Source organism: Aotus nancymaae, unplaced genomic scaffold, assembly GCF_030222135.1.
Source record: "Aotus nancymaae isolate 86718 unplaced genomic scaffold, 86718_ANA_hifiasm-v0.15.2.pri h1tg000049l, whole genome shotgun sequence".
In the NCBI taxonomy this organism is placed as follows: Eukaryota; Metazoa; Chordata; class Mammalia; order Primates; family Aotidae; genus Aotus; species Aotus nancymaae.
In genome coordinates, this window is record NW_026988463.1 from 2,523,700 (window position 1) to 2,548,499 (window position 24,800).

The window sequence follows — 24,800 nt, forward strand, 5'->3', positions numbered from 1 at the left end:
TGCCCTTGGTACAACAGTGCTCACCTTCTCGATGATGTCCAGCAGACTGTTGAAGTGGTGTGTGTGGCAGCCCTCCGCCAGGTCCACCAGCAACTGGGTGGCCAGCTTTCGGACCTGGTGGTCTTTATCCTCGGGGATGTGGGAGAGCTGGGAGATGACCACCGAGTTAATCAGCTCCTCCTGCACAGGCACAAGGGAGGCAAGGTGAGCACCAGCCCAACGAGGGCCGCATCTCGTGAACTTCCAATTCCTCAGGGCACCAACCCGGAAGCAGCGGACATGTCCCTCAAGCCTTCAGCACAGCTGGGCAGGGAGCATCAGCACCATGAGCATGACTCAAGAGACCCCAGTGCTCCTTCCCAGGGATCCCGTCCAGTCCCTCATTTAGAAGACCAGCCGGCACAGGCTCAGGGCCCATGATTCACAAGGGAGCAGCAGAGGAGAGGCCCTGCTGGCGGCCCATCACTGTCACAGCCGAGAGCCCCTCCACGTGGGGCTGTGAGGATGTGCGTGAGGGTGAGTGCGGGTGGGTGTGAGTACGTGTGGGCGTGTGCACGTGCGTGTGTTGGAGGTATGGAGGCCCTGGCACCACACCACCTGCTGTGCTGGGGACAGCGTGAGTTTTCACAGAAGGTAAAAAGTTCCACAGGAACACAGAACAGGACAAGATCCCTGATGAAAGAAGCCAGAGGACCCAAAGGAACTTCCTGGAGGCGGCCCTTAGCTCCACCAGATGGAACTTGGGACTGCAACACCCAGAAGCGGGTGATTCTGGGAGAGTGGAGGCTGGGGAGGGGAGCATAGGGGGCAGCTCTCAGCAGGGCAGGACTTCGAGGCTGTGGGCAGGGGTGCAGTGGAAAGGGACAGCCTCAGAGCCTAAGCTGCGTCTCCCGGGAAAGGGGTACAGCTGGCAGGCACACAGCGTCTCTCAAGGAAGGTGCACAGGGTGAATGCCACGACAAAAACAGAAGACGATGTCCCCACGCGAGACTGGTCTAAACTAACTCACAACAGAATTCTTAAGAGGCTTCTGTGTTCGCTGATGACCCGGCCGGGGCTCCCTGAGGCCAGGCGCTGTGCCCATCTTGCTACCTGGCCACGTTTCAAGGCCTGGCCCAGGCCTGGCAGAGGTACCCAGGACGAGCAAGCCAGCGAATGAACAGGGATAAACAGACCACACTGGGGACTGCAGAGGGCCCAGCAGGACCCAAGTCCCAGGCAGACCCCGGCTCCGCGGGAGCATTTGCAAGGCAGGACAGCCTGCCCCATGGAGAAATGGGCCTGAGCCCCCAGCTGCAGACGCCTAGGACACGCACCTCATAGAACTGCCTGTTGATGAGCAGCACGAAGGACAGCACATCCAGCACCTTGATGCGCACGGCGCCTCGAGACTCGCTCCTGCGGGACGGCAGCCTGCTGGGGCGGCGGGGAGCACCCGGCCGCAGCCCTGATCCCGCCTGTCCGCCTGGCACTGGCCGGCCCGACTCTGGGTCCTCCCCTGGCCAGGCACACAGGGCACAGGGCTCTGCCTCCCAGGTCGGGTCTCTACAGACAACCCCCCATAGGAGGAAGCCCAGCAGCATCGGGAGAGGATTTTGTCCTGCTGGAAAGCAAGCTAGCAACAGCTCAGCCAGAGCCGGGGCGCTCCAGAGGCAGAGAGGAGGGCTCTGCTTATCGGCCATCCTGAGACCCAGCCCGGGATGGGGGCCCCAGAAAGAGACAGGGCCAGACTTCAGGCATCAGGCAGGGCTGCAGAGGCCCCCCTACCTGAAGAATCTCTCCATCAGCGCCTGCAGGTTCTGAATCCAGCCATCCTTGGCCGGGTGGATGGACTGCGCTCTATAGGAGATGAGGTTCAGGAGGGAGGATTCCTGTCAAATAAGAGCCAGCGTTGGCGCCTGCCCCTCCAGTGCTCTCCTTCTCCACACTGGGCTGCTGGCCCGGAGGCTGGTTTGCTCTCGGAGGGCAGCTGCCTCACAGCCCGCAGGGAGCCCACAGACACAAAGGCACTCCTGGCTAAAGTGGGGGAGACTCGTGTACAAACCCATGGAAAAGCCTGGACACCAAGCTGAGTGTTCCTGGCAAAACGACTGCTGCCGCCTGGGAGCCACAGGGCTCCACGGAGTTGGGCAGAAGCTTCCTCCTCCTCCACACAGGTGGGAGGAAAATGATGGGTAGGCTAATGCTGAGCTCCGCCCGTTGGTGCCCTGGCAGACTTCCTTGGCCTAGTGCAGAAGCTGGGAAAACAGGTGCCCACCAGCCTTTGGCTTCCAGTCTCAGAAAGCTGCACTTCACCCAGAACCCGGTCCCTCCCTGCCAGCCAAAGCCCAAAAGTCCCACCCGAGAGGGGCTCTTACAGGCCTCTGGTCTGCACATCTCTCCACCAGCTCAAAGTATCTCTCCTGGGACCCGTGGAACTCGTTCTGGTCACACAGCTCCTCCACCGTGGTCAGCAGATCATGGACAATGGTCCTGAGCTCCAGGCTGTCCAGAGTCTGCAGTAGGCACCGAGACACAGGCTGACTTCCACTCCCCACACAGGCTCAGCACCAGAAGCCTCGCTCTGCACCCGCTGCATGGGGATGCTCCCGGCCAACTCAAGCCATGCTGGGCCACATGGGAACAGATACCCCCAGCCCTCTTAGGCCATGCAGGTTGAGACACCCCCCAGATCCTCTCCAGGGGCCACACTGGGCCACGTGGGTCAGGACGCCCCCGCACCAGGCCATCTCAAGGGGCCACAGTGGCTGTACTGGCAGCTGCTGTTCCTGCCCATACCCCACTCTCAAGGAATCCTGGCTATGCCCACACAGCTGGGCCAAGCAGGAAGCTCAGGCAGGAAGGCTGACAGCAGCCGCAACTATAGGCCCTTTCTTGCCTCTCCCAGGTCCAACCTTTTCTAGAAGCCCTGGATTATGGCTTCTGCCACTGCCACTCAGAACTGCAGCATCCTCTGGCCAGCGGTCAGTGGCAATGGTCTGGCCCAGCAACAGGCCCTGAGAGAAGTCGACTTTGGTCCCTGCTAAGCCCCGGCCTCCCTTCCATTGCCTAGTCTCCTGTACATCGCCTGCCACAGGCTCCAGAAAAAGGCCCAGCCCTGAGCCCCTGCTTGTTACCAGCCTCGCCTTCCCAGAGCCCCTAAACCGATGAGCCTGTGTGGCTGTGGAGTTCTCTTTAAAGATGTAGTTAACAGACTCGACTAACGCTGTCTTCCAAAGTCACACCAAAGCCACACTGGATTCCCTCTGGAACTGTCCCAGGGCCCACTCAGGCCATGAAGGTGGCCTGCAGGTCACTCTGCAGACTGTGGGCAACACTGGCCCACCGCAGTTCACCTACTGCATATTCCTGTCGGGGCCAAAATGATGGAGCACATCTGGAAGGATCTGATCTGTCTCCAGTAAAAAGTGGATTAGCACCATGGTCAATCACCAGAGAACATGGTTCCAGCAGTCTCTACAGGAGGCCCAGAGATGGGGCCCAAGGTACCATCTTCTGAGTGGGCTGAGCCTGCCCGTCTGGGGTCCCAGTGCTTCCTGGAGCTCCTGCCCCCGCCTCACCTGGAGCTGCTGAAGGAGTCGTTCGATGATGTTCAGCAAAATGTCCCATGTCACCGCCTGGAGCTCCTTCCTATACTTCTTGATGAGCCTGGTGATTGACAGGACAATCTCGTAGGACACCACCTCATTCGCACACGCCATAGCCTGGAACACGAGCCCCGGCAGCACACAGGGTCAGAGCAGCTTGCTCACCGAGGGACGCCTTCCCTGTCACCCTCGGAGCTGGGCGAAGCACACCTGAGCCCACAATGCCCACCACACATGCATCACGGGCCGCAGAAACAGCATGTGGGGTGCCCAGGAGGGTTTCTCTACATGTTCCGGTACGTTCAGGACACAGACAGGGCCCCACCCCTATGACTGCCTGCAAAGTGCCTGACTCAGACAGACCAGCAACTCTGAATCCTGGGCACCCGGTGTGCCAGCCCAGCAGCACACCGAAAGCTGTCCCAAGTTCTGCTGCAAGCCATGCACAAAGACGACACCCACCTCCCACCGCCCCTATGGGGAGGGTCGCAGCAGAAAGAGCAGAGGATCAGGAGAGCCCGTGTGACCCGCACTGCAGCCCATCTGAGCTGCTCCTCACTATAAAACCAGGATGGCCGGGCACGGTGGCTCACGCCTGTAATCCCAACACTATGGGAGGCTGAGGCAGGCGGATCACAAGGTCAAGAGATCGAGACCATCCTGGCCAACATGGTGAAACCCCATCTCTACTAAAATATGAAAATTAGCTGGGCATGGTGGTGCTCGCCTGTAGTCCCAGCTATTTGGGAGGCCGAAGCAGGAGAATTGCTTGAACCCGGGAGGCAGAGGTTGCAGTGAGCCGAGATCGCACCACTGCACTCCAGCCTGGTGCCTGGCGACACAGCGAGACTCTGTCTCAAAAAAAAAGCAAACAAACAAACAAACAAAAAACAGGATGATACATTTGCCCCGCCCTCCAGGGAGCTGTGGGCACCAAATGAGGGCGCACATAGAATGCGCGCTGGTCGCTGCAGGTCACTATGGAAACTGAAGCTGTGCCCCCAGCATCTGTGCCACGGCATCACTGCAGAGACAGCGCAAGATCAGCACTGGACAAAACAGAACCATCAACAGCAAGAGAACGGCTGTCCCAGAGGGAGCGTTCAGCCAGCTCTAGGTGATGAAACTGGTAAGATGTATGGTTTGCTTGATAATAAAGCCTTAGGGCCAGGTGTGGTGGCTCACACCTGTAATCCCAGCATTTTGGGAGGCCAAGGCGGGTAGATCACCTGAGGTCAGGAGTTCAAGAACAGCCTGGCCAACATGGTAAAACCCCATCTCTACTAAAAGTACAAAAACATTAGCCAGTTGTTGTGGCACATGCCTGTAATCCCAGCTACTCAGGAGGCTGAAGCATGAGAATCACTTGAACCCAGGAGGCCAAGGTTGCAGTGAGCCGAGATGGCGCCATTGCGATCCAGCCTGGGCAACAAGAGTGAAACTCCATCTCAAAAAAAAAAAAAAAGAAAGAGAGAGAGAATAAAGCCTTTGGCCAGGCATGGCGGCTCACACCTGCTGTAATCCCAGCACTTTGGGAGGCCAAGGCGGTGGATCATCTAAGGTCTGGAGTTTGAGACCAGCCTGGGCAACATGGTGAAACTCCGTCTCTACTAAAAACACAAAATTACCTGGACATGGTGGCGGGCACCTGTAATCCCAGCTACTCGGGCAGCTGAGGCAAGAGAATCACTAGAACCCTGGAGGCAGAAGTTGCAGTCAGCCAAGACTGTGCCACTGCACTCCAGCCTGGGCAACAAGAGCGAAACTCCGTCTCAAAAAAAAAAAAAAGGAGAATAAAGCCTTCACAGTAGCCCCAGACTTCACCCCTGGTTGCAAAGCAACTGCCTGGAAAGGCCTAAAAATGCCACTGCAGCCCCCATAGCAGGACCCCCAGCGGGGTGGGCGGGCAAGGCCTGAGGGGGCTCTCCTGTTCCTGCCAACTTACTGTGCAAAGAAACCACCTTACCTGGTAAAATGATGGCAGCACAGATGTCGGTGAGTTCCTGAGAGAATAGAGCCGGTGGGCTCCCCAGAGGGCCATGCCCACAAAAAACACGGCTCCTCTCAGCAGGGGGGCGTCTTCCATGTAGGCTCTGAAAGTGTTCCCCAGAGAGACGGAATGTGAGCAGGGCCCCAGCCCAGGGTCTGCCATAGATGGGTGAGGTTGCTGGGGCTTCTGCAGCAGCCCCAGAGGTCCCTGTGCTTAGGGGGCAGGAGCACACTGGGAAGGGCGGGAACACAGGCCAGCAGTAACACTCTCACACACAGGTGGCAGCCCATCACTGCTGACCATACTGTGAGCCACAGGTCATGCCAGGGACAGGAAGGGGGCAAGAGGGATGGCCCTCAGCCTCACAGTCTAGGGGGAGACATAGGCGCCAGCCACACCGTCTCCCAGGTAAATGCAAAATCTCCTTGTCCAATCACAGCCAAGAAGGAGAGCTTACAGGATGACGGCAAAACCTACTCAGGGAGGTGGAGGAGTTAGTGACCATGCTAAGACCTCAGGGAACGCTCAGACTAACTCGGGAAAGGTGGAAGAACCTTCCAGCAAGAGGAATCAGTGCATGCACAAGCCTGTGGTGGGTGGGAGATGGCAAGATGGAAGGAATGAAAGGAGCAGAGGCTGAGGCAGGGCTGGGCCCCCCAGGGTCTGGTTCCATGGGAGGAGCTTGCATCCCGAGGGCACTGGGAACCAACTGGCTTCAGGCAAAGGGTGACATGGTCATATCTGTGTCAGAAAAAAGCCACCTTCATGGAGGAGTGGGCTTCAGGAGGTACGGATGGATACAGGAGAGGAGGAGGAGGGGCGCTAACAGCACGGATGGGAGGCCAGGGTGTGGGCAGAGCTGAGCCATCTCTCGGGGCTAAAGCAACAGAACTGGCCACAGTGTGGCTATGGGGGGAAGGGGAAGGGCAGTGTTGAGGCCAAGACCTCAAGCCTCGCCTTGTAACAGGCTAAGCGTGGGGGAGCCCCACTGGAGGATGTCCGAGCACAGGGGCAGGCTCCAAGCTGGATGTGGACATTCTGTTGAATTGACAGAGGAAGGAGAGGACAAGGACTCGCTCCCAGAAGTCACGAGCCTCGCTCTAGTGGCAGCCTCTGGAACAGCGGCCCGAAAGGACAGGGACTCTCTAAGGCAGTGTGTGCTCAGCAAGGGACACGGAGGCTGCCCCGAGGGCTGTGTTTGCCTCCACGGCCCTGAACCCCACCCGGTGCACTTGCCTGTCCTCCATGAGGTGGCACATGTTGTAGATGGCGCTGTGGCCCAGGTGGGTGCCAAGGAGGTTCCGCATCAGCTGCAAGATGCGATGCATGTCAGGGGCTGGCAGACACAAGCCCCACCCCCAGCCCCAGTTCCTCTGCAGGCCCCGCCTGGCTGCTGCCTGTAGACACTCAAGGTTCGGCCAGCTCACCACTATCTCCTTCCAAACACAGAGGCAGCAGGGTTCTCAAAATGCCACCAAAACCCTGATCTCAGTTCAACTGCCAGAGAAAATGACACTGGCCATCCATCAACAGGCTATTGTCTTGCCATCCCAAGAATCAGACGATCTTTCATGGAAGATAAGACAGCCCTTGTCCCATCCATGTGCCCTCAGGAACCTTCCAGAGCAGCTTCAGAGAACCCACCTTCCAGCAAGGCTCGCAGAGCTCCTTGACATTGATGGTGCGACAGAGGGTGACAATGAACACTGGAAGGCTCTCAGCCGGCAGGCAGTTGTAGCAGACCACAGCATCCAGCACCTGCAGGGAGACCTGGAGGGAGGAAGAGACGGGTCATGCCACTTCTGCCCTAGATCCTGGCCAAGGAGAGGACACCCAGGCCTCCTTCCGACCTCCATCAGCCTGCACTGCCACCCCTCCCCACTTCCCAGGCCGCCTCTCTCCAAGTCACAGGGCAAGCAGACCTGTGGGAAGCACCCGACGTCCCTGTCACTGTGGGTCACTGATGCTATCATCCACCCTGAGCTACAAATCCACATGGAGGCGCCCTGCTGTCCTGACTTACATGGGGGACTCCTGAGCAGCTTCCCCAGGGCCACACAGCCAGCAGGTACCACAGAGGGCTCAACTCCCATGCCCCAGCCTCCCAGATATGAGGGCGAAATGGACTGGCCCTGGGCAGGGGAGGCACTGACCTCTATGTCCACAGAGGACGCGGTCCGGACGCACAGCAGACAGATCATCCTGCAGGGAGCACTGTGCTCAGTCCCGGCAGCGCTGCCTGGAGGGCCAAGCCGCCCCAGGCCATGGTTTAGTCACTCTACGACGTCAGTTACACACATGGCTCGTCCTCCCTGGGGGTCCCACCCACCCAACAAGCACTCAGGTTCCTGCTGTGCACCAGCCACTGCTCTCGGTGCTGGGTGTTCAGCACGAGTGAGACAGAGGCCCGGCTCTCACAGATTTCAGGCAACGAACCATGACAAAAAGATAACTAAAACATCAGGTGATAGCTAAATAGAAGGTAGCTACGTCCACCACCAGCCTCTCCCTTTTCTTGGTGATTTCAACAACTTTATCCACCCTGCGGAGCTGAACTTAGGACCAGTAACAGAACAACAATCTCAATTCTTTTCTTACTGAACCATCCTTGCAATGTACTCGTCGAGGTAACAGCTGTTGAATTTGACCAAATTCACCAGCACCAGAAGGAATTCCGAGGACAAGCCAACATCCATCCACTGCAGGACAAAGTCAGCTGGGGGAGAAGTGGCAGTGGTTTGCAAGGATGCTGAATCCATACCTCCCACTCGCCTCCCCCGGCAGGACAATGTGTCCAAACCCATCGCTGCCAGATACCACATCATCAGTCCCCCTGCAGCAAAAGGCAGGCCACGCACGGACACTAGAACCTACCAACCATCCCTGGGACTGCGCAGAGGGTCTGAGCCAAGACGGCAGCAGGAGCGTGTGCGCCGTACACTCAGAGCCCAACTGAGGCTGGAAGGCATCAATGCCCCCAGATTCCTGGGCCTTCCCCACCGCCCCCACCAAGAGAGCCACTCGGAGGAGATGCCCACACACTTGGCTGCCAGCCTTGTCACTTCAGACAAGAAACCTGCTGGCAGGCGCCTGGCCGGCACCTGTCCTGGAGGCAGCCCAGCCGCTGAGGCCCTTTTCTGGGTGACAGAACAGCAGAGCCTGAGTCAGACTGATCTCTTCCTCCTCTTTCTCTACTCTGCACAATAATGATACAGAGACCCAAGACTACTGGAAACCTCCCACCGCAGGATGGCAGGAGGAAGGTCCGCAAAGGGGGCATGGGAGGAGGAAGACAGGACTAGCACACTCCGGTGAGACCAGGTCAGCAGCACCACCTCCCAGTGAAAGAACTCAGCCCAGCTCCTGCTGCTGCAGGGGTGCTCCGAGGTCCCAGGTCCCAGAGACTCACAGTCAGCAGGTCTGGGGTGAAGGCCAGGACTCTGCATTTTTAACAGGTGTCCCAGGAGATGTGGGCCATGCAGGTGAGCCCAGGTGCATGGAGTAGCACAAGCCTACCCACTGCAGCCCCTCCCCAGCCCTAGGTCCTTCCCATCCCAGACCACACTTGATCGCCAAGGCCAGAGAAACCTCACACCCAATGTGGCACCCACCCAGCTCTTCCTCCAAGTAGGTGATGTGTCTCCCATTGTCTGTGAGGGCCTTGAAAACTTCCAGCCTTTCGTGGAGGTCTTCGTTGGAAGGGTAATCCTTGATGACCTTAAAGAAGAGGGCTCTGAGGATCCCCAAGCGCTCGCCCTAAAGACAAAAGACACAGGATGAGCAGAGCCTGCCAGCATCTCCCCCGCAGCTGCCAAGAAGTCCCTGAAGTGCAGGGGGCACCTGCACTCCAGCCCTGGGCCCCATTCTTCCCATGAGTGCCCTGCAAGGGACAGGTCTGCAACATCAGTGGCGTTCAGAGCAGGGGGCCGCTGACTCTCATATGGGGAGCACCTGCTGCGTGTCGGTTCCTGGCACAGTGGGTTGTGCAGGGCAGAGACAACACAGCTCCCACCCGACCCCTGCACTTGGTCCAGGGCAGACACCCTTGTGCTCACAGACTGATGACAAAGCTGAAGCGGGGAAAGCCCAGGAGAGACCATGAGAGCGGACAGCCCTTCTGAGCAGCGAGCAGCTGAGACATGAAGGAGTGGAAGTGGCCAACTGGGGGAGGCTGGAACAGCAAGAGGCCTGGGTGTTCAGGGTCACCCAAGACCAGCACGGCTGGAATGCAGTGAGCAGGGGAGCGGCCCCGAAAGGGGGCGGGGACAGAACAGTGCCGAAGCCGTGCACCAGCTGCCAGGCACAGTCTCAGCACTCTGCAAGAACTGCCTCACAGGATCTCCAGAACATCCCAGAAGAGGAAGATGCAACGACCATCTCTGATTACAGGCGAGGAGGCAGTGTCCACAGTCACACAGACATCGTGACAACAGGAGACCTCAAAGGCCGTCCAGCTCCAGAGCCTGTCAGCCCCTAGACCCCGTGCCCAGCACCTCACCTAGGCATGAGTCCAAACCCAGCCCAGCAGGGACAGGACAGTAAGTGGGCAGCCTGACTTCATTCATCCCGGCATCGCCCTGGGCCTTACCTGCCCCTGCACGATGGCCTTCAGCAGAGCCAGCACCGCGTGCCGGGCCTCCAGCGGCCGTTCTGGCTGCAACATATCCGCAACTGCCTTCCAGAGCGCTTCCACTGCATGCTGTTGCCAGCAGAAGGGACAGCGGTGAGGATGTGCTCTCCAAGAACTCTGGCCCCATCAACTGGAGGACAGTGCCATGAGCAGAGGACAGGGTGGAACAACAGGGGCTTGTGACTTAGAGCCCACCTCTAAAGCTCATATTCCGTGTGTGTCCTGCAGCCTGTGATGACCACAGGCTTGGAATGGGGAATGGCTCAGAGCTGCCTCAAACCCCAGCAGGTCCCTTTCACCACCACCAGGTGACAAACTGGGGGCACAGAGGACAGCAGCAGGCCAGGGCAGCTATCCTGGCCTCATCTGGACCAGCAGGGTGTCCCACTAGAGCTGTGTGAACACTGGCAGGAAGTCATGGGACAGTGTCAGAACCAGAAGCGCACACTAAGCCCTGGGCCTGCACCTACCCCAGAAACCCTGCTCGCGGCCTTCCTCTAGTGAACACGCCGGCCTCGTGCCCTAGGCCCCATACCCCTACCCGGCCCCTGCTGCCCGCCTTCTGAAATCTGCCTCCTCTAACTCCCACCCAGCCTGTGGGGTGCTTGGCCCTGCTCCGCTGCCAGAACCAGTCTCACTCACCAGGGGTTTGGGCTGGCTCTCACCACCTTCCCTACTCCACATCAGCCACCAGCCATGGCTTTCACACCACAGGCTCTTTCCTGGGCTTACTCCTGTAAGGAGGGGAACTAAGGTGGCCCTCCTTAGTGATATTAGTGGCTCATGCCTGTAATCTCAGCACTCTGGATCACTTGGGCCCAGAAATTTAAGACCAGCCTGGGAAACAGAGCGAGACCCTGTCACGACACAAAAATACAAAACTTAACCAGGTGTGATGGTGCATGCCTGCAGTCCCAGCTACTTGAGAGGCTGAAGTAGGAGGATCACTTGAGCCTGGCAGGTGGAGGCTGTAGCGAGCCATGATTGTGCCACTGCCTCCCAGCCTGGGTGACAGAGTGAGACCCCGTCTCTCACCAAGTAATAATAACAAAACAGCTGCGTTCTTTTAGGTGTCGTCTGACCAACGTCCAATTCAGGACAGCTGGCATTCTTACCTCCTCTGTCTCAATGACAATACTCCAATGGCTGCAACCTGAGTTGTAAAGATGTGTGGACACAGGGCCCATGACCATCCCAGCCTCGGAGGCCTATTCATCTACTCAAAGGCTGCTGCATACCCACACAAACAACTTTCAGAACCGGATGCACGATGCTTATTCTTTTTTTTTTTGGAGACAGAGTCTTGCTCTGTCACCCAGGCTGGAGTATAATGGCACGATCTCAGCTCACCACAACCTCCACTTCCCAAGTTTAAGCGATTCTCCTGCTTCAGCCTCCCGAACAGCTGGGATTACAGGTGCCCGCCACCATGCTGCCTAGCTAATGTTTATGTTTTTAGTAGAGACAGGGTTTCACCATGTTGGCCAGGCTGGTCTTGAACTCTTGAACTCAGGCAATCTGTCTGCCTTAGCCTCCCAAAGTGCTAAGATTACAGGCGTGAGCCACTGTGCTGGGCCAAGGATGCCTATTTTTTTTTTTTTTTCAGACAGAGTTTTGCTCTTGTTACCCAGGCTGGAGTGCAATGGCGCCATCTCGGCTCACCGCAACCTCCGCCTCCTGGGTTCAGGCAATTCTCCTGCCTCAGCCTCCTGAGTAGCTGGGATTACAGGCAAGCGCCACCATGCCCAGCTAATTTTTTGTATTTTTAGTAGAGACGGGGTTTCACCACGTTGACCAGGATGGTCTCGATCTCTTGACTTCGTGATCCACCCGCCTCGGCCTCCCAAAGTGCTGGGATTACAGGCGTGAGCCACCGCGCCCGGCCCTATTTTCTTGTTTTTTAAAGATGGAGTCTTCCTCTGTTGCTCAGGCTGCAGTGCAATGGCGCAATCTTGGCTCACTCCAACCTCTGCTTCCCAGGTTCAAGCAATTCTCCCGCCTCAGCCTCCCGAGTAGCTAGGATTACAGGCGCACGCCACCATGCCCAGCTAATTTTTGTACTTTTTTTTTTTTAGTAGAGATGGGGTTTCACCATGTTGGCCAGCTGGTCTCGAACTCCTGACCTTGTGATCCGCCCACCTCAGCCTCCCAAAGTGTTGGGATGACAGGTGTGAGCCACTGTGCCCTGCCAAGGATGCCTGTTTTTTTTTTTCTGAGACTGAGTCTTACTCTGTTGCCCAGGCTAGAAGTGGCGTGACCTCGGTTCACCTCTGCCTCTCAGGTTCAAGCAATTCTCTGCCTCAGACTTCTAAGGAGTTGGAATTACAGATACCCACCACCATGCTAGGCTAAGTTTCGTATTTTTAGTAGAGATGGGCTTTCATCATCTCGGCCAGGCTGGTCTTGAACTCCTGACCTCAGGTGATCTACGCGCCTTGGCCTCCCAGAGTGCTGGGAATACAGGCGTGAGCCACCGCGCTCGGCAGGATGCCTATTCTTTACACTTATCCTTGGTAGCATGCAGCCAGCATGTTTCAGATGAGCTGCTACAGGGGCAGCAATCACTCTCCTCTTAGCAGATCCAAGCCTGTGAGGTCCAGGTAACCCCCCTACTCTCCCACACACAAACGCTGGGCAAGGTGGCCCTGAGGTGCTCCACCAGCAACATGCACTCCAGGAATGACCACTTCCCATCCTGCCTACAGGTCATCAGGAAAGTCCCCAAAATAAATATGTCTATGTCCATGAAGTCACCCGATACCACCAACCAGTCACCCTCCCAAAATGGCACCAAGACCAGTATGCGTAGGATCGTTCTCTGTGGAACCAACCCTTTCTTGATTTTTCTCCACTTGAACTTATAATACGAGAGGGCGAGTGAGCATGTATTAGTGTCAGCCGCTGCAAACCCTTTTTTTTTTTTTTGAGACAGAGTCTCGTTCTGTCGCCCAGGCTAGAGTGCAGTGGCGCAATCCCAGTTCACTGCAACCTCCGCCTCCTGGGTTCAAGTGATTCTCCTTCCTCAGCCTCCCGAGTAGCTGGGATTACAGGCGCACACCACCACGCCTCACTAATTTTTGTATTTTTAGCACAGAGGTGGTTTTGCCATGTTGGCCACCCTGGTCTTGAACTCCTGACTTCAGGAGATCCACCCACCTGGGCCTCCCAAAGTACGGGGATTACAGGTGTAACCCACCGTGCCCAGCCTCCAAACGCTTTCTGGTGTTGCTAGAAAAGCCTAATCCCTTTGCTCTGCATGTCCACACTTGATTGGTCCCTCAAGGCTGTACTCAGGGCATTTCTAGAAGCTTCCCCATCACTAAGAGGAAAGCTAAATTTCCCTAAAATAGTGCAAACCAGCCGGGCGCAGTAGCCCACACCTGTAATCTCAGCACTTTGGGAGGCCAAGGCAGGCAGATCACAAGGTCAGCTCAGTCAACACCGGCCTGACCAAGATGGTGAAACCCCATCTCTATTAAAAATACAAAAATTATCCAGGTGTGGTGGTGTGCACCTGTAGTCCCAGCTATTGGGAAGGCTGAGACAGAATTGCTTGAACTGGGAGGTGAAGGTTGTAATGAGCCAAGACCGCACCACTGCACTCCAGCCCAGGTGACAGAGCAAGACTCCATCTCGGAAAAAAAAAAAGACAGTGCAAACCGGATCATCAGCAGTCAGCTGTCAACCATGCTCCTGAAAAAGGCAAACTCAGACTTCTAAACAGTCTCCATGCCCCTCTCTAGTAGCTCAACTAAACAAACCTACCTCTTCAAATTTCTTAGTTTTTGCAACTTCACAAATCTGTCCTATCATCCGGATGCGATTGTTGAGGCCACATTCCACACTCAGTTCCTAGAGAAAGATGCAAGAAGAAAAAGGGGCCATCGCTCAGGTCACAGTCTCCTTAACTGCACGTCACAAACCATCTAAAGACTCGCACTGCATTTCCCAGACTAGAGACTGTAAAACAGGTATTTCTAAGCCGGGTGTGGTGGCTCACACCTATAATCCCAGCACTTTGTGGGGCTGAGGCGGGTGGATTGGCTGAGGTCAGGAGTTCAAGACCAATGGCCAACATGGTGAAACCCTGCCTCTACTAAAAATACAAAAAAATTAGCCAGGTGTGGTGGCGCACGACTGTAACTCCAGCTACTCGAGAAGCTGAGACAGGAGAACTGCTTGAACCTGGGAGGCAGAGGTTGCAGTGAGCAGAGATTACGCCACTGCACTCCAGCCTGGGCGACAGAGCAAAACTCCAACTGAAAAAAAAAAAAAGTTATTTCTGAAATCAAGATTCACCAAGGGGCTTAGTGTTCCAACCTGGGGAGTTGAAATGTGCAATTTTTTTTTTTCATGACTACAAATTTTGTATTGAGATACAACATAACATGAATTTATACCATTAACAATTTCAACCTGTAAAATTCAGTCTTTTTTTTTTTTTTTTTGAGATGGAGTCTCACTCCGTTGCCTGGTCTGGAGTACAGTGGTGCAATCTCAGCTCACTGCAACCTCTGCCTCCTGGGTTCAAGCAATTCTCCCGCCTCAGCCTCCCGAGTAGCTGAGATTACAGGCGCCTGCCACTACACCTGGCTAATTTTAGTATTTTTAGTAGAGCTGGGTTTTCACCATGTTGGTCAGGCTGGTCTCGAACTCCTGACCCTCAGGTAATCCGCCCACCTTGGCCTCCCAAAGTGCTAAGATTACAGGCGTGAGCCATCGTGCCTGGCCCAATTCAGTCTTTCATATAATCACAATTCTTGCAGCTATATCTGTTAATTCTAGAATATTTTCATCATCCCAAAAGAAAATTCCATACCAACTCCCTCTTCACCCCACCCCTGGCAAATACGGATATACTTTGTGTCTGAATGGATTGGTCTAGTCGAGCATTTCACATAAGTGAGCTGTGCAGCACAGGGCCTTTGTAAACTTCTCTCCCCCGGCATGTTCTCCAGCTTCATCTATGTTGTAGCATGGTCAGCGCTTCATGCCTCTTTATTGCCAAATCACATCCCATTGTATGGATGCACTAGATTTTATTTATCCATTCATCAGTTGATGAATGTTTTGGTTATTTCTAATTAGGAAACTTTACAAGTACAAAAATTCAGCATTTACCCATGGGCAAAACACAATGCCAGGTATGTGTGACAAAGACACAAACATACATAAAAAGTAAGGACCTAGCCCAGGTGCAGTGGCTCACGCCTGTAATCCCAACACTTTGGGAGGCCGAGGCAGGCAGATCACCTGCGGTCAGGAGTACAAGACAAGCCTGGCCAACATGGTGAAACCCCGTCTCTACCAAAAATACAAAAACTAGCCGGGTATGGTAGTGCTCGCCTGTAGTCCCAGCTACATGGGAGGCTGAGGCATGAGAATTGCTTGAACCCGGGAGGCAGAGGTAGCAGTGAGTGGAGACTGCGCCACTGTACTTCAGCCTACGCAACAGAGCAAGACTCCATCTCAAAAAAAAAAAAAAATTAGCCAGGCGTGGTGGCAGGCACTTGTAGTCCCAACTACTTGGGAGGCTGCAATAGGAGAATCCCTTGAACCTCAGTGGCAGAGGTTGCAGTGAGTAGAAATCGCACCACTGCACTCTAGCCTAGGTGACAGTGCGAGACTCAGTCTCAAAAAAAATAAAATAAAATAATAAGAAGAACCTACTTCTCCCCGGAACTCAGATATTATCATTTAACACCGGGCCCTATCCTTACCTGTGGAGATGACCATACTCAGGCCGCATCTATAAAATGGGCTTTCTTTCATCAACATCTGAGTACTAACTCAAGTGTGCCTAAAGCCGGTCACCAAGACCCTGACTTTCCGAGTCTCCTGAGGAAGGACATGTAGGCCTCCAAGTACTGGAGACAACGTTCCTGTGCAGACAGTCACCAACAACCCATCTCCCACAGAAGCTGGTGGGAGACCAATCCAAACTTCCCTGCTCAGACGCTGCCGCCCACCCCGCCTGACTTTTCTCTAGCCCAGCAAACACAAAGACAGCTCACTCACTCTCAGGACTTCCGCGGTGATGATAAACTCCGTCTGTTTGCCCTCTGCAGACCTGGGATTTGGCCTCGGTGTTCCCAATCCCAACAGATTCTTAAACTTCTCCTTCAGGCCTGAATCTTTGCTTGTTGGCTTGGCCATGGTGGGCCAGAACGCACCAGAAAACCCTCTGTGAAAACAAAACAAGCATGGGGACAACTGAGCGACAGCTCTACCCACCTTCCCCACTGCGGACCTCCAGCTGTCAGGACCCTGGGTCTCTGGTGGGCATAACCTCTCCTCCCACTGCCCCTGGGAGAACTCAACTACAGGCCGCAGACAGGCACCTAGGAAAGCCTGGGAGATACCAGGCCTGGTCTAGGGAGCTCTCTGCTCAGACGCTGCCGCCCACCCCGCCCGACTCAGTGCACGGGTTAGGACGGCCGCCGCGAGGTCCAGGGAGCCCCGACGTTTGCCATCTCTCCTCTCCCCATGTGGAGCAGGAGCTGTCAAGGAACCGCCTGCAGCAGAGACCCGCTCGCACCCGCCATGACTTCAAACCAAGGGATGCTCGGAGCTCCGGGATCGGGATACAGTGGGCGCGGGTGAGGCCCAGGACCCGAACACTGCAGGGTCCGCCTCCCCAGGTCGCTGCCCTGCTGCCCTGTGGGGACCGGGCCACACTGTGGTCCAGGCCACTCACCCCACGCCGCGCCACGGCACGCCGGGTCGCCCCGACGCGAAGAAAGGCGCACCGCCTCGGCCCCGGACGCCGCCGGAAGCACGACTTGCGCTTCCGGCAGCGACACCGCACGAAGAACCCACCCCCCAGAGTTTGCTGGGAGTTGTAGTTCTGGTCCGCCCTCTGGAGGAAAGGCCGGCGAGCCTTGAGTCACGTGATGAGGCCGCGGGGGCCGCCGGGATGTGTAGTCCGCAGGAGTTCGGCATGAACGCCTGGAGCGCGAGGATGCTGACCCGGAGCCGGAGCCGGGGACCCGGGGCTGGGCCGCGGAGGTGTGGGGAGGAGCCCGAGCCTCTCCGAAGGGGAGAGGCTGCAGCAGGTAGCGCCGCGCCCTGGCCGGAGCAAGGGAGGAGACAAGATAGGGGCTGCAGGCTGGAGACCTCGGCCGCCTCCTACGGCTCCTAGTTGCGCGGCCAGGAGCTGTAGACCCGGCATTAGCGAACGATTCCTTGACTCCACGTGCGGCCCTGCGTTCCTATCTTGCGCTCTTTTCCCAAAAGTCGCGGTCTACAGGGGCTGGGTTTCGGGCACTCCGCTCGGCTGCCCACTTTTGCCCCGGGCAAGAAAACGCTTCCCTTCCCACCAGCCTGCCCGGGACTCTTCACTCCATGCGCTGTGGGCCCCAGCCCCGCCCTCCTGCAGTGAACTTGCTTCTCTCAGAGAAGCTGGGTGCCAAGGACACACCCAGCCAGCAGCCTGCTCCCTCAGCTCGAGGGTGCCTCTGAGGGAAAACAGGAAAGGGCATGGCACTCATTATATTTATCCTGCAGCCGTTAAGGACATGTTGAGGGCCAAGCACGGCAGTGAGCAGAGAGAGACACGGACAGGGCCCCTGCACTAGTCCCGCCGGGACTTCCGCAGAATTGGCCAGAGGGGGATTCCCATAGGCACTCAGGGGCCCCAGGCATGGCAGGAACTGCTGCAGCTGGGAGCAGACAGGCGGTGATGCCAGCCAGGGTGACAGGAGCTTTGATGCCAGGATAGAGTTTGGAGTTTATTATGGCAGCAAAAGGAAGTCAATTAGGAGATTTTATTTGTTTTGAGACAGAGTCTTGTTCTGTCACGGAGGCTGGAGTGCAATGGCGTGATCTCGGCTCACTGCAACCTCCGCCTCCCGGTTCAAGCGGTTCTCCTGCCTCAGCCTCCCAAGTAGCTGAGACCATAGGCACCTGCCACCAAGCCCAGCTAAGTTTTGTGCTTTTAGTAGAGATAGGGTTTCGCCATGTTGGCCAGGCCAGTCTCGAACTCCTGATCCCAAGTGATCCACCCGCCTCAGCCTCCCAAAGTGCTGGGATTACAGGCGTTAGCCACCACGCCTAGCTAGCCAAGAGTTTTTAAAAGGGAGTGACACAACCTGATCTGGGTGTTACCAAGCTGTCTCTGGTGCAGTATAGAGGATGTACTGGGGGCAAATGGTAGAGGCTGTTGCTGGAGTCCTCATGGGACCTGGACCTTGTCAGGGTCGCTGGCATAAGGAGGGCTCACCTACCCCAGACTGCAGAGGGCAGAGCACCCCAAGAGTATTAGATGATGGACAGTTGTGGCATGAATGAGTGAGCTAGCAGGCGGGATGGCACCCCTACCCTACCTTCACCTGTGGCCCCACCAAAGGGACTGGGTGGTGCTTTTTGCAGAAAGAAGGAAAAGCCACGGCCCCGTGAAGCATCGGCGGAAAGCACAGAGACTGTGTGTGGCCTACGAGGGCTCAGACAGTGAGAAAGGTGAGGGGGCTGAGCCCCTCAAGGTGCCAGTCTGGGAGCCCCAGGACTGGCAGCAACAGCTGGCCAACATTCGTGCAATGAGGAGCAAAAAGGACGCACCCGTGGACCATCTGGGGGTCGAGCACTGCTATGACTCCAGTGCCCCCCCAAAGGTAGGCAGGGGCCTCATCTGCCCAGGTAACCACCCCCCCCACCGCAGCAAGATACTTGTTTCACCTCTCCCCGGTGGCTCTTGGCTGGCAAGAACCTTAGACCAAGCTGAGTTCTAATCCCTATTCCCTATTTTAGAGACAAGCAAACTGAGGCCTCTCTGAGCTTCTCCAAGCCCTCATTGGCCACACAGAATCTCTGTGCTTTCCGCTGACGCTTCACAGGGCTATGATTACAAAGCAATCATAACAGTAGTGGCCAATAGCCATTCAGTAGTGATGGGCCAGATACAGTTCTTTTTTTTTTAATGAGACCGAGTTTTGCTCATCACCCATGCTGGAGTGCACTGGCACAATCTCGGCTCACTGCAACCTCCACCTCCCGGTTTCAAGCCATTCTCCTGCCTCAGCCTCCTGAGTAGCTGGGACTACAGGCATGCTCCACCACACCCAGCTAATTTCTGTATTTTTCATAGAGACAGGGTTTCACCATGTTGGCCAGGCTGATCTGAAACTCCTGACCTCAAGTGATCCGTCTGTCTTGGCTTCCCAAAGCGCTGGGATTACATGCGTGAGGCACCGCGCCCGGCCCACATACGATTCTAAGCACTGAGATAATTTGTTTACACTTCATGTTGATCTAGAGAGGCAGGTACTGTTACTGTCCCGGTGTTGCGGGTGACCCAACACACCCAAACTAGAGCTGGGCATGGGGGGAGCCTGGCCCAGGGAATCACCCAGGATTCCCTGTCACTGCACAAGCAGGTGCGCAGGTACCAGGTGCTGCTATCACTGATGCTCTCCAGCCAGACCAAAGACCAGGTGACGGCGGGTGCCATGCAGCGGCTGCGGGCGCAGGGCCTGACGGTAGACAGCATCCTGCAGACAGATGATGCCACGCTGGGCAAGCTCATCTACCCCGTCGGTTTCTGGAGGGTGAGCCCTGCCTGTAGCAACCGGGGCTGGGGTGGCATTGGTCTGGGAGAGACCTCAGAAGGCTGAGGGGGGCTGTGGCGGTGCAGGAGGCAAGGGTCAGGCATCTCTGGCCCCAGGGTCCCCTGGAGCCCCCATCCCAGGCTGTGGGGCCGTGATGCCTGGCGCCCAGTCCCAGCAGCTCCTTGGCCTGCCCGTTTACATCCTCCCTTCCTTCCTCTGCCTCCCCGCCTCGCCGCCTGACCACCCTTCCTCCTCCCAGGCCGCCTGCCCACCCCCTTTCCCTTTGTTTACTGCAAGCCTCCCTGGTGTGTCACCCCCTCCTGTCCAGAGCCCCCCACCCTCCAGGACCCCGGGGAGGCTGTTCCCCCACCCCGCCGAGCACTGGAAGGTTGTGGGCGGATCTGTTGAAAGCAGCTTGGTGGGTGGGGCGGCTTCCCCTTGGCACCCGCGTGGGCCGCAGTTTGTCAGATGGGTTTTAAATAGCCCTCTCCACTTGGGCACAGGATGGGAACCACCCGGCAGTCCTAGCAGCTGGTGGGGAAGCCCCAGCTCCAGCCCTCCTTCCTGAAGGCCCAGGTGCAGCCAAAACCCACTCCTGGGAGCAGCGGGCCTGCCTGGCCTGGCCTGGGTGCTGGCAGGGCACCGACAGGCAGGGGAACCTGAGCCAGACCTTACACAAGCGTCATTGGCCTACACGAGTGGGAGGAGGGGATCAGGCCTGCCTTGGGCCTCCCTGCTGCCCTCCACTCATTCCTGCCTCCTGGGGTAGGGTGTGAGCCAGTACCTTGCACGTGTCCTGGGCAGGTGACAGGTAGCTCTGGCCACCTGTGGGTCTCCTAGGGGCTGCGTCCTACCAGATTGCGCTATGCCCCTGCCTCTAAGGCTGAACCCATCCCATCTTTCAGAGCAAGGTGAAGTACATCAAGCAGACCAGCGCCATCCTGCAGCAGCGCTACGGCGGGGACATCCCAGCCTCCGTGGCTGAGCTGGTGGCACTGCCTGGCGTCGGGCCCAAGATGGCACACCTGGCTATGGCTGTGGCCTGGGGCACCGTGTCGGGCATTGGTGAGTGGCGCACACCCCCCAGAGGGCGGGGCTAGCTCTGGCCCGCTGGCTGCTCGTGGGATTCCCCACAACCTGGTGACCTGTGTTTCCACCTCCAGCATCCTTATTCTCCACTCAGCCCATAAGGTCAGGAAGGTGCTTGCACAGCTGAGCCAGGCCAGCCCCACTCAGAGACAGGTGCTGGGGCAGGAGCTCACAGGGGCCGAACACCTGCGTATGTGGGGCTCTCAGGGAGGCTCCAGGCTGGACTCCCCACCTGTGCTGTATTCGGGAGCGATGTGGAGCGTGGAACTCCCCGCCTTGTGGGGTGGAAACACTGATGGTTGTGCAGGGAGCTGCTGGGGGCCTGGCCTGGGCCCAGGACCTCTAGGAAGGCCCCTGAGGTCATCCTTCCACTGAGAGCTGCAGGGCAAGGTTGGGTGAGCCAGGCCAAAAGAAGGAAGTGTGTTCCCGGCAGAAGGAACAGCATCTGCAAAGCCAGGAGGTGGGAGAGAGGGCCAGGAGCAGGAAGTTCTGGAATGAGTTGAGGGCAGAGTGCGGAGCTGAGGGCTGAGGAGGGAGGAGGAGGAGTATCACCTCTGCAGGTGGGGTGGGGAGGAAGGCATTGGGGGGGAGTGGGGAGGAGGAGTATCACCTCTGCAGGTGGAGTGGGGAGGAAGGCATTGGGGGGAGGGGGGAGGAGGAGTATCACCTCTGCAGGTGGAGTGGGGAGGAAGGCATTGGGGGGAGGGGGGAGGAGGAGTATCACCTCTGCAGGTGGGGTGGGGAGGAAGGCATTGGGGGGGAGGGGGGAGGAGGAGTATCACCTCTGCAGGTGGGGTGGGGAGGAAGGCATTGGGGGGGAGGGGGGAGGAGGAGTATCACCTCTGCAGGTGGAGTGGGGAGGAAGGCATTGGGGGGAGGGGGGAGGAGGAGTATCACCTCTGCAGGTGGGGTGGGGAGGAAGGCATTGGGGGGAAGCGGGGAGGATCGAGAGGGAGGTGCTGGAGGCACGGGGCAGGAAGGGTGGGGAGGGAGCCCTCCCTGAATCCTTTTCCCAGGTCCCAGTGTCTCATCCTGGCACCTAAGGCTTCTTGGCAGTGAGGTGAAGACAGACCCCTGGGTTTTGGGTGGGGCTGCCTCCTCCTGAGCTTTGCCCAGAGGATTTGGGGCTCCTAAGGCCACATGCAGCCAGATCCAGCCAGTCTAGAAACCAGGGCTTGGCCCTGCCCTCTGTGTGTCCCCATCCCAGGCCCCTTTGGGACTCCTGCAGGGGGCCTTCCAGCACTGCCTGGTGGCAAGAGGGCCACCAGGGGCTGAGGGCCTTGGTTCTGAGCAGGAGGCCATCTGGTGAGGCAAAAGAGCCAGAACCAGGCCAGGTGCACCACGGCAGGGCTTCCTCCCACCCAGACTCCCAGTGCCACCACCTGCCAACCTCTCAACAGACACTTGAGCTTATCTGGGTGGCTGTCCTCAGCTGCCCGTGTCCCTGGAGTGCTGCATTGTGGTTGGGCAGGGCTGCGGGGGAAGGTCCCTGCCCACAGCTAGGCAGGGAACGTGCTTTGGGAGCAGCAGGCACAGGAGTGGGACTACCTCCCTCTCTGGGTGTCTGTAGGCCTGACCACCTGCCAGAAGACCCCAGGGCTTCCTCCTGGGGCTTCCCAGAAAGAGAAATACTCTCAGTTAAAACATCAGAGTTGGCTGAGTACGAAGGCTCAAGCCTGTAATCCCAGCAATTTGGGAGGCCAAGGTGGGTGGATCACTTGAGGTCAGGAGTTCAAGACCAGCCTGGCCAACGTCGTGAAACCCCATCTCTACTAAAAACACAAAAATTAGCCAGGCATGGTAGCCCATGCCTGTAATTTCAGCTACTGGGAAGGCAGAGACAGGAGAATAGCTTGAACCCAGGTGGTGGAGGTTGCAGTGAGCCGAGGTTGGGCCATTGCACTCCAGCCTGGGCAACAGAGCGAGACTCCGTTTCAAAAAAAGAAAAAAAGAGGCCAGATTGCACCATGGCACTCCATCCAGGACGACACAGCGAGACTTCGTCTCAAAAAAAAAAGAGGCCAAAGCCATACAGTGCTGGCTCCAGTCCCAGCTCTGCACCTCCTCGCTGGGTGACTGGGCAAGGCACTTGGCTTCTCTAAGCTCTGGCCACAAAGAGGTGAAGGAGTCCTCCTCACTCACTGTCCAGCTATGCAGGAGACTCACATAACGTGATGTGGCCCGACTCAGCCTTGGGTCTCCTAAGGAGCATGGCCACTTCCATTAGAGAGGAGGAAACTCAGGCTCAGAGCCCCAGGGGTGGGACCCCTCAGCTTTGGGGGTCTCCCCACAACCTCGGATACCTTTTTCCAGGCAGGTGATGGCAGAGCAAAGGAGCTGGTGCAGGGCTTGGCTTTCTCTTTGGCAAACACTGAAGGAGGAGGCCCGACTAGGGCTGCAGCTGGCCAGGGCGACCGGGTGGGAGAAGGGAGCCCTGATGAGCAGGCCTCTGGGGTGGCCAGCTGAGGGGAACAGGGGCTAGAACCCAGGGAGATAGCAGCTGCCACCGGCTGGGCCATGCTCCCGCTCTGTCCCTGACCACTGCAGTGGCAGGTGCTGGCTCTGCAGCCAGTGACCTCATGCCAGCCCACTGGGCAGAGCTGTTGCCACCCAGCCTGGTGCCCAGAGCTGGTGTTTATGCTGGGTGGGGCCTCAGGCCACAAGTGATGGACAGAGGAAAGCCTGGCTGGGCCCTTCCTGTGCCAGGGCCTTGTTCTGGGGAAGCTGAGAGCTGACAGGTGCTTTGGAGTCAGGATCCTGCCGGGCCTCGGTTTTGGCATCCGTGGGACCTCATGAGGATTTGCTGAGCTGGCCAATCTCTCAGGCAGGGTCTGGCCCCAGCAAGCGCTTGTCTGAGTGAGCTATTGATGTTGTTGTAGGAAACAGAGCTCAAAGTAGAGCCGAGTCACCACCCCTAAGCCCTGCCCAGAGCAGAGACCCTACCACCCACACACCATCTTGCACCAGGGTTGGTGGGAATGGGTCAGCCCAAAGCAGAGCCCCCACCAAGGCTGGCTCAGGTGATGGGAGGGAGGCCTGCACCCCACTAGAGGGCTCAGCCCCTGCCCCAGCACCTCGGGGGCAGCCGAGATGGTCACACATAGGCTTGCAGTTCCAGTCTCTAATTGGAGGGCCACGGGGGTGGTGGCAGATTTGCCTCTGGGCAGGGAGGGGCATGGGCATGGGCATGGGCTGGGCTGGTGGAGTGTGCCCCTGTTCACCCCGCTTGGCCTCTCAGCAGCAGTGGACACACACGTACACAGAATCGCCAACCGGCTGAGGTGGACCAAGAAGGCAACAAAGTCCCCAGAGGAGACGCGCGCCGCCCTGGAGGAGTGGCTACCCAGGTATGGGTATGTGGGGGGCTTCCTGGGGGAGGGCTCACCCCGCCCTCCGTCAGCACTTACCCAGCCCCCTCCCCGACAGGGAGCTGTGGCACGAGATCAACGGACTCCTGGTGGGCTTTGGCCAGCAGACCTGTCTGCCTGTGCACCCTCGATGCCAGGGCTGCCTCAACCAAGCCCTTTGCCCGACCGCCCAGGGTCTCTGAGGGCTGTGCGGCTTCGGCCAAGGTGCCGCTGTGGCCACCGCCTGTGAAGTGCCTTTGCGCAGGAAGCCACACCTGTTGGATAAAGCTTTGGGGTGTTTGCAGGTGGCGTCTGGCTGATGTCTGTCCCTGAGGGGCAGGGGCCTGGGAATCGTGTACAGGCGTGTGTGCGTGCACACCCGTGCTTGCGTGTCTGAAGCAGGGCCGCCTGGGGACATGACAATCTTTGCTATGTACTCAGGGACAGGGAGGGAGGAGGTGGAGAGAGCCAGCTGCAGCCAGCTGCTGGAAGTCTGCTAGGGAAGCAGCCCCTGGGCAGCTGGCTTGGGACCCTGGCCCCTCATTATCCATCACCGGCCCCCTAGCTTCCCAGCCCGGACACCACCAGTGCCTGAACTTGCATGCCCGCAAAGCC

At 57.5% G+C, this 24,800-nt stretch overlaps 2 protein-coding genes across 11 annotated transcripts in view; one reads left to right on the forward strand and one right to left on the reverse strand.

Moving 5' to 3' along the window:
• The window catches only part of TSC2 (TSC complex subunit 2), a 38,171-nt gene extending 21,187 nt beyond the window's left edge, over positions 1–16,984 (reverse strand). For 8 of the 9 annotated variants that reach the window (XM_012441792.2, XM_012441790.2, XM_012441791.2 and 5 more), the window contains exons 1-15: positions 16,905–16,984; positions 16,226–16,391; positions 13,973–14,059; positions 10,166–10,276; positions 9,189–9,333; positions 8,176–8,293; positions 7,731–7,779; positions 7,222–7,347; positions 6,814–6,887; positions 5,554–5,680; positions 3,561–3,704; positions 2,358–2,495; positions 1,768–1,871; positions 1,317–1,398; positions 25–180 (exon numbers count right to left, since the gene is read on the reverse strand). In XM_012441792.2, coding sequence (XP_012297215.1) covers positions 25–180; positions 1,317–1,398; positions 1,768–1,871; positions 2,358–2,495; positions 3,561–3,704; positions 5,554–5,680; positions 6,814–6,887; positions 7,222–7,347; positions 7,731–7,779; positions 8,176–8,293; positions 9,189–9,333; positions 10,166–10,276; positions 13,973–14,059; positions 16,226–16,363 — 1,599 coding nt within the window. In that variant the 5' untranslated portion in view covers positions 16,364–16,391; positions 16,905–16,984. The remainder of the gene's footprint in view (positions 1–24; positions 181–1,316; positions 1,399–1,767; positions 1,872–2,357; positions 2,496–3,560; positions 3,705–5,553; positions 5,681–6,813; positions 6,888–7,221; positions 7,348–7,730; positions 7,780–8,175; positions 8,294–9,188; positions 9,334–10,165; positions 10,277–13,972; positions 14,060–16,225; positions 16,392–16,904) is intronic. The other variant, XM_064362341.1, reaches the window with a different exon arrangement.
• Positions 16,985–17,123: 139 nt separating this feature from the next.
• NTHL1 (nth like DNA glycosylase 1) lies at positions 17,124–24,494 on the forward strand. 2 transcript variants are annotated; one of them, XM_012441802.2, is made up of 6 exons: positions 17,124–17,262; positions 18,578–18,816; positions 19,579–19,749; positions 20,655–20,814; positions 24,080–24,185; positions 24,265–24,494. In XM_012441802.2, the coding sequence occupies exons 1-6, from the start codon at positions 17,124–17,126 to the stop codon at positions 24,386–24,388; spliced, it is 939 nt and encodes a 312-aa protein (XP_012297225.2). In that variant the 3' UTR covers positions 24,389–24,494. The 2 variants fall into 2 exon arrangements, with proteins under 2 accessions (XP_012297225.2, XP_064218415.1); XM_064362345.1 differs by having other exon boundaries at positions 17,148–17,262; positions 24,077–24,185.
• The last annotated feature ends 306 nt before the right edge of the window (positions 24,495–24,800 follow it).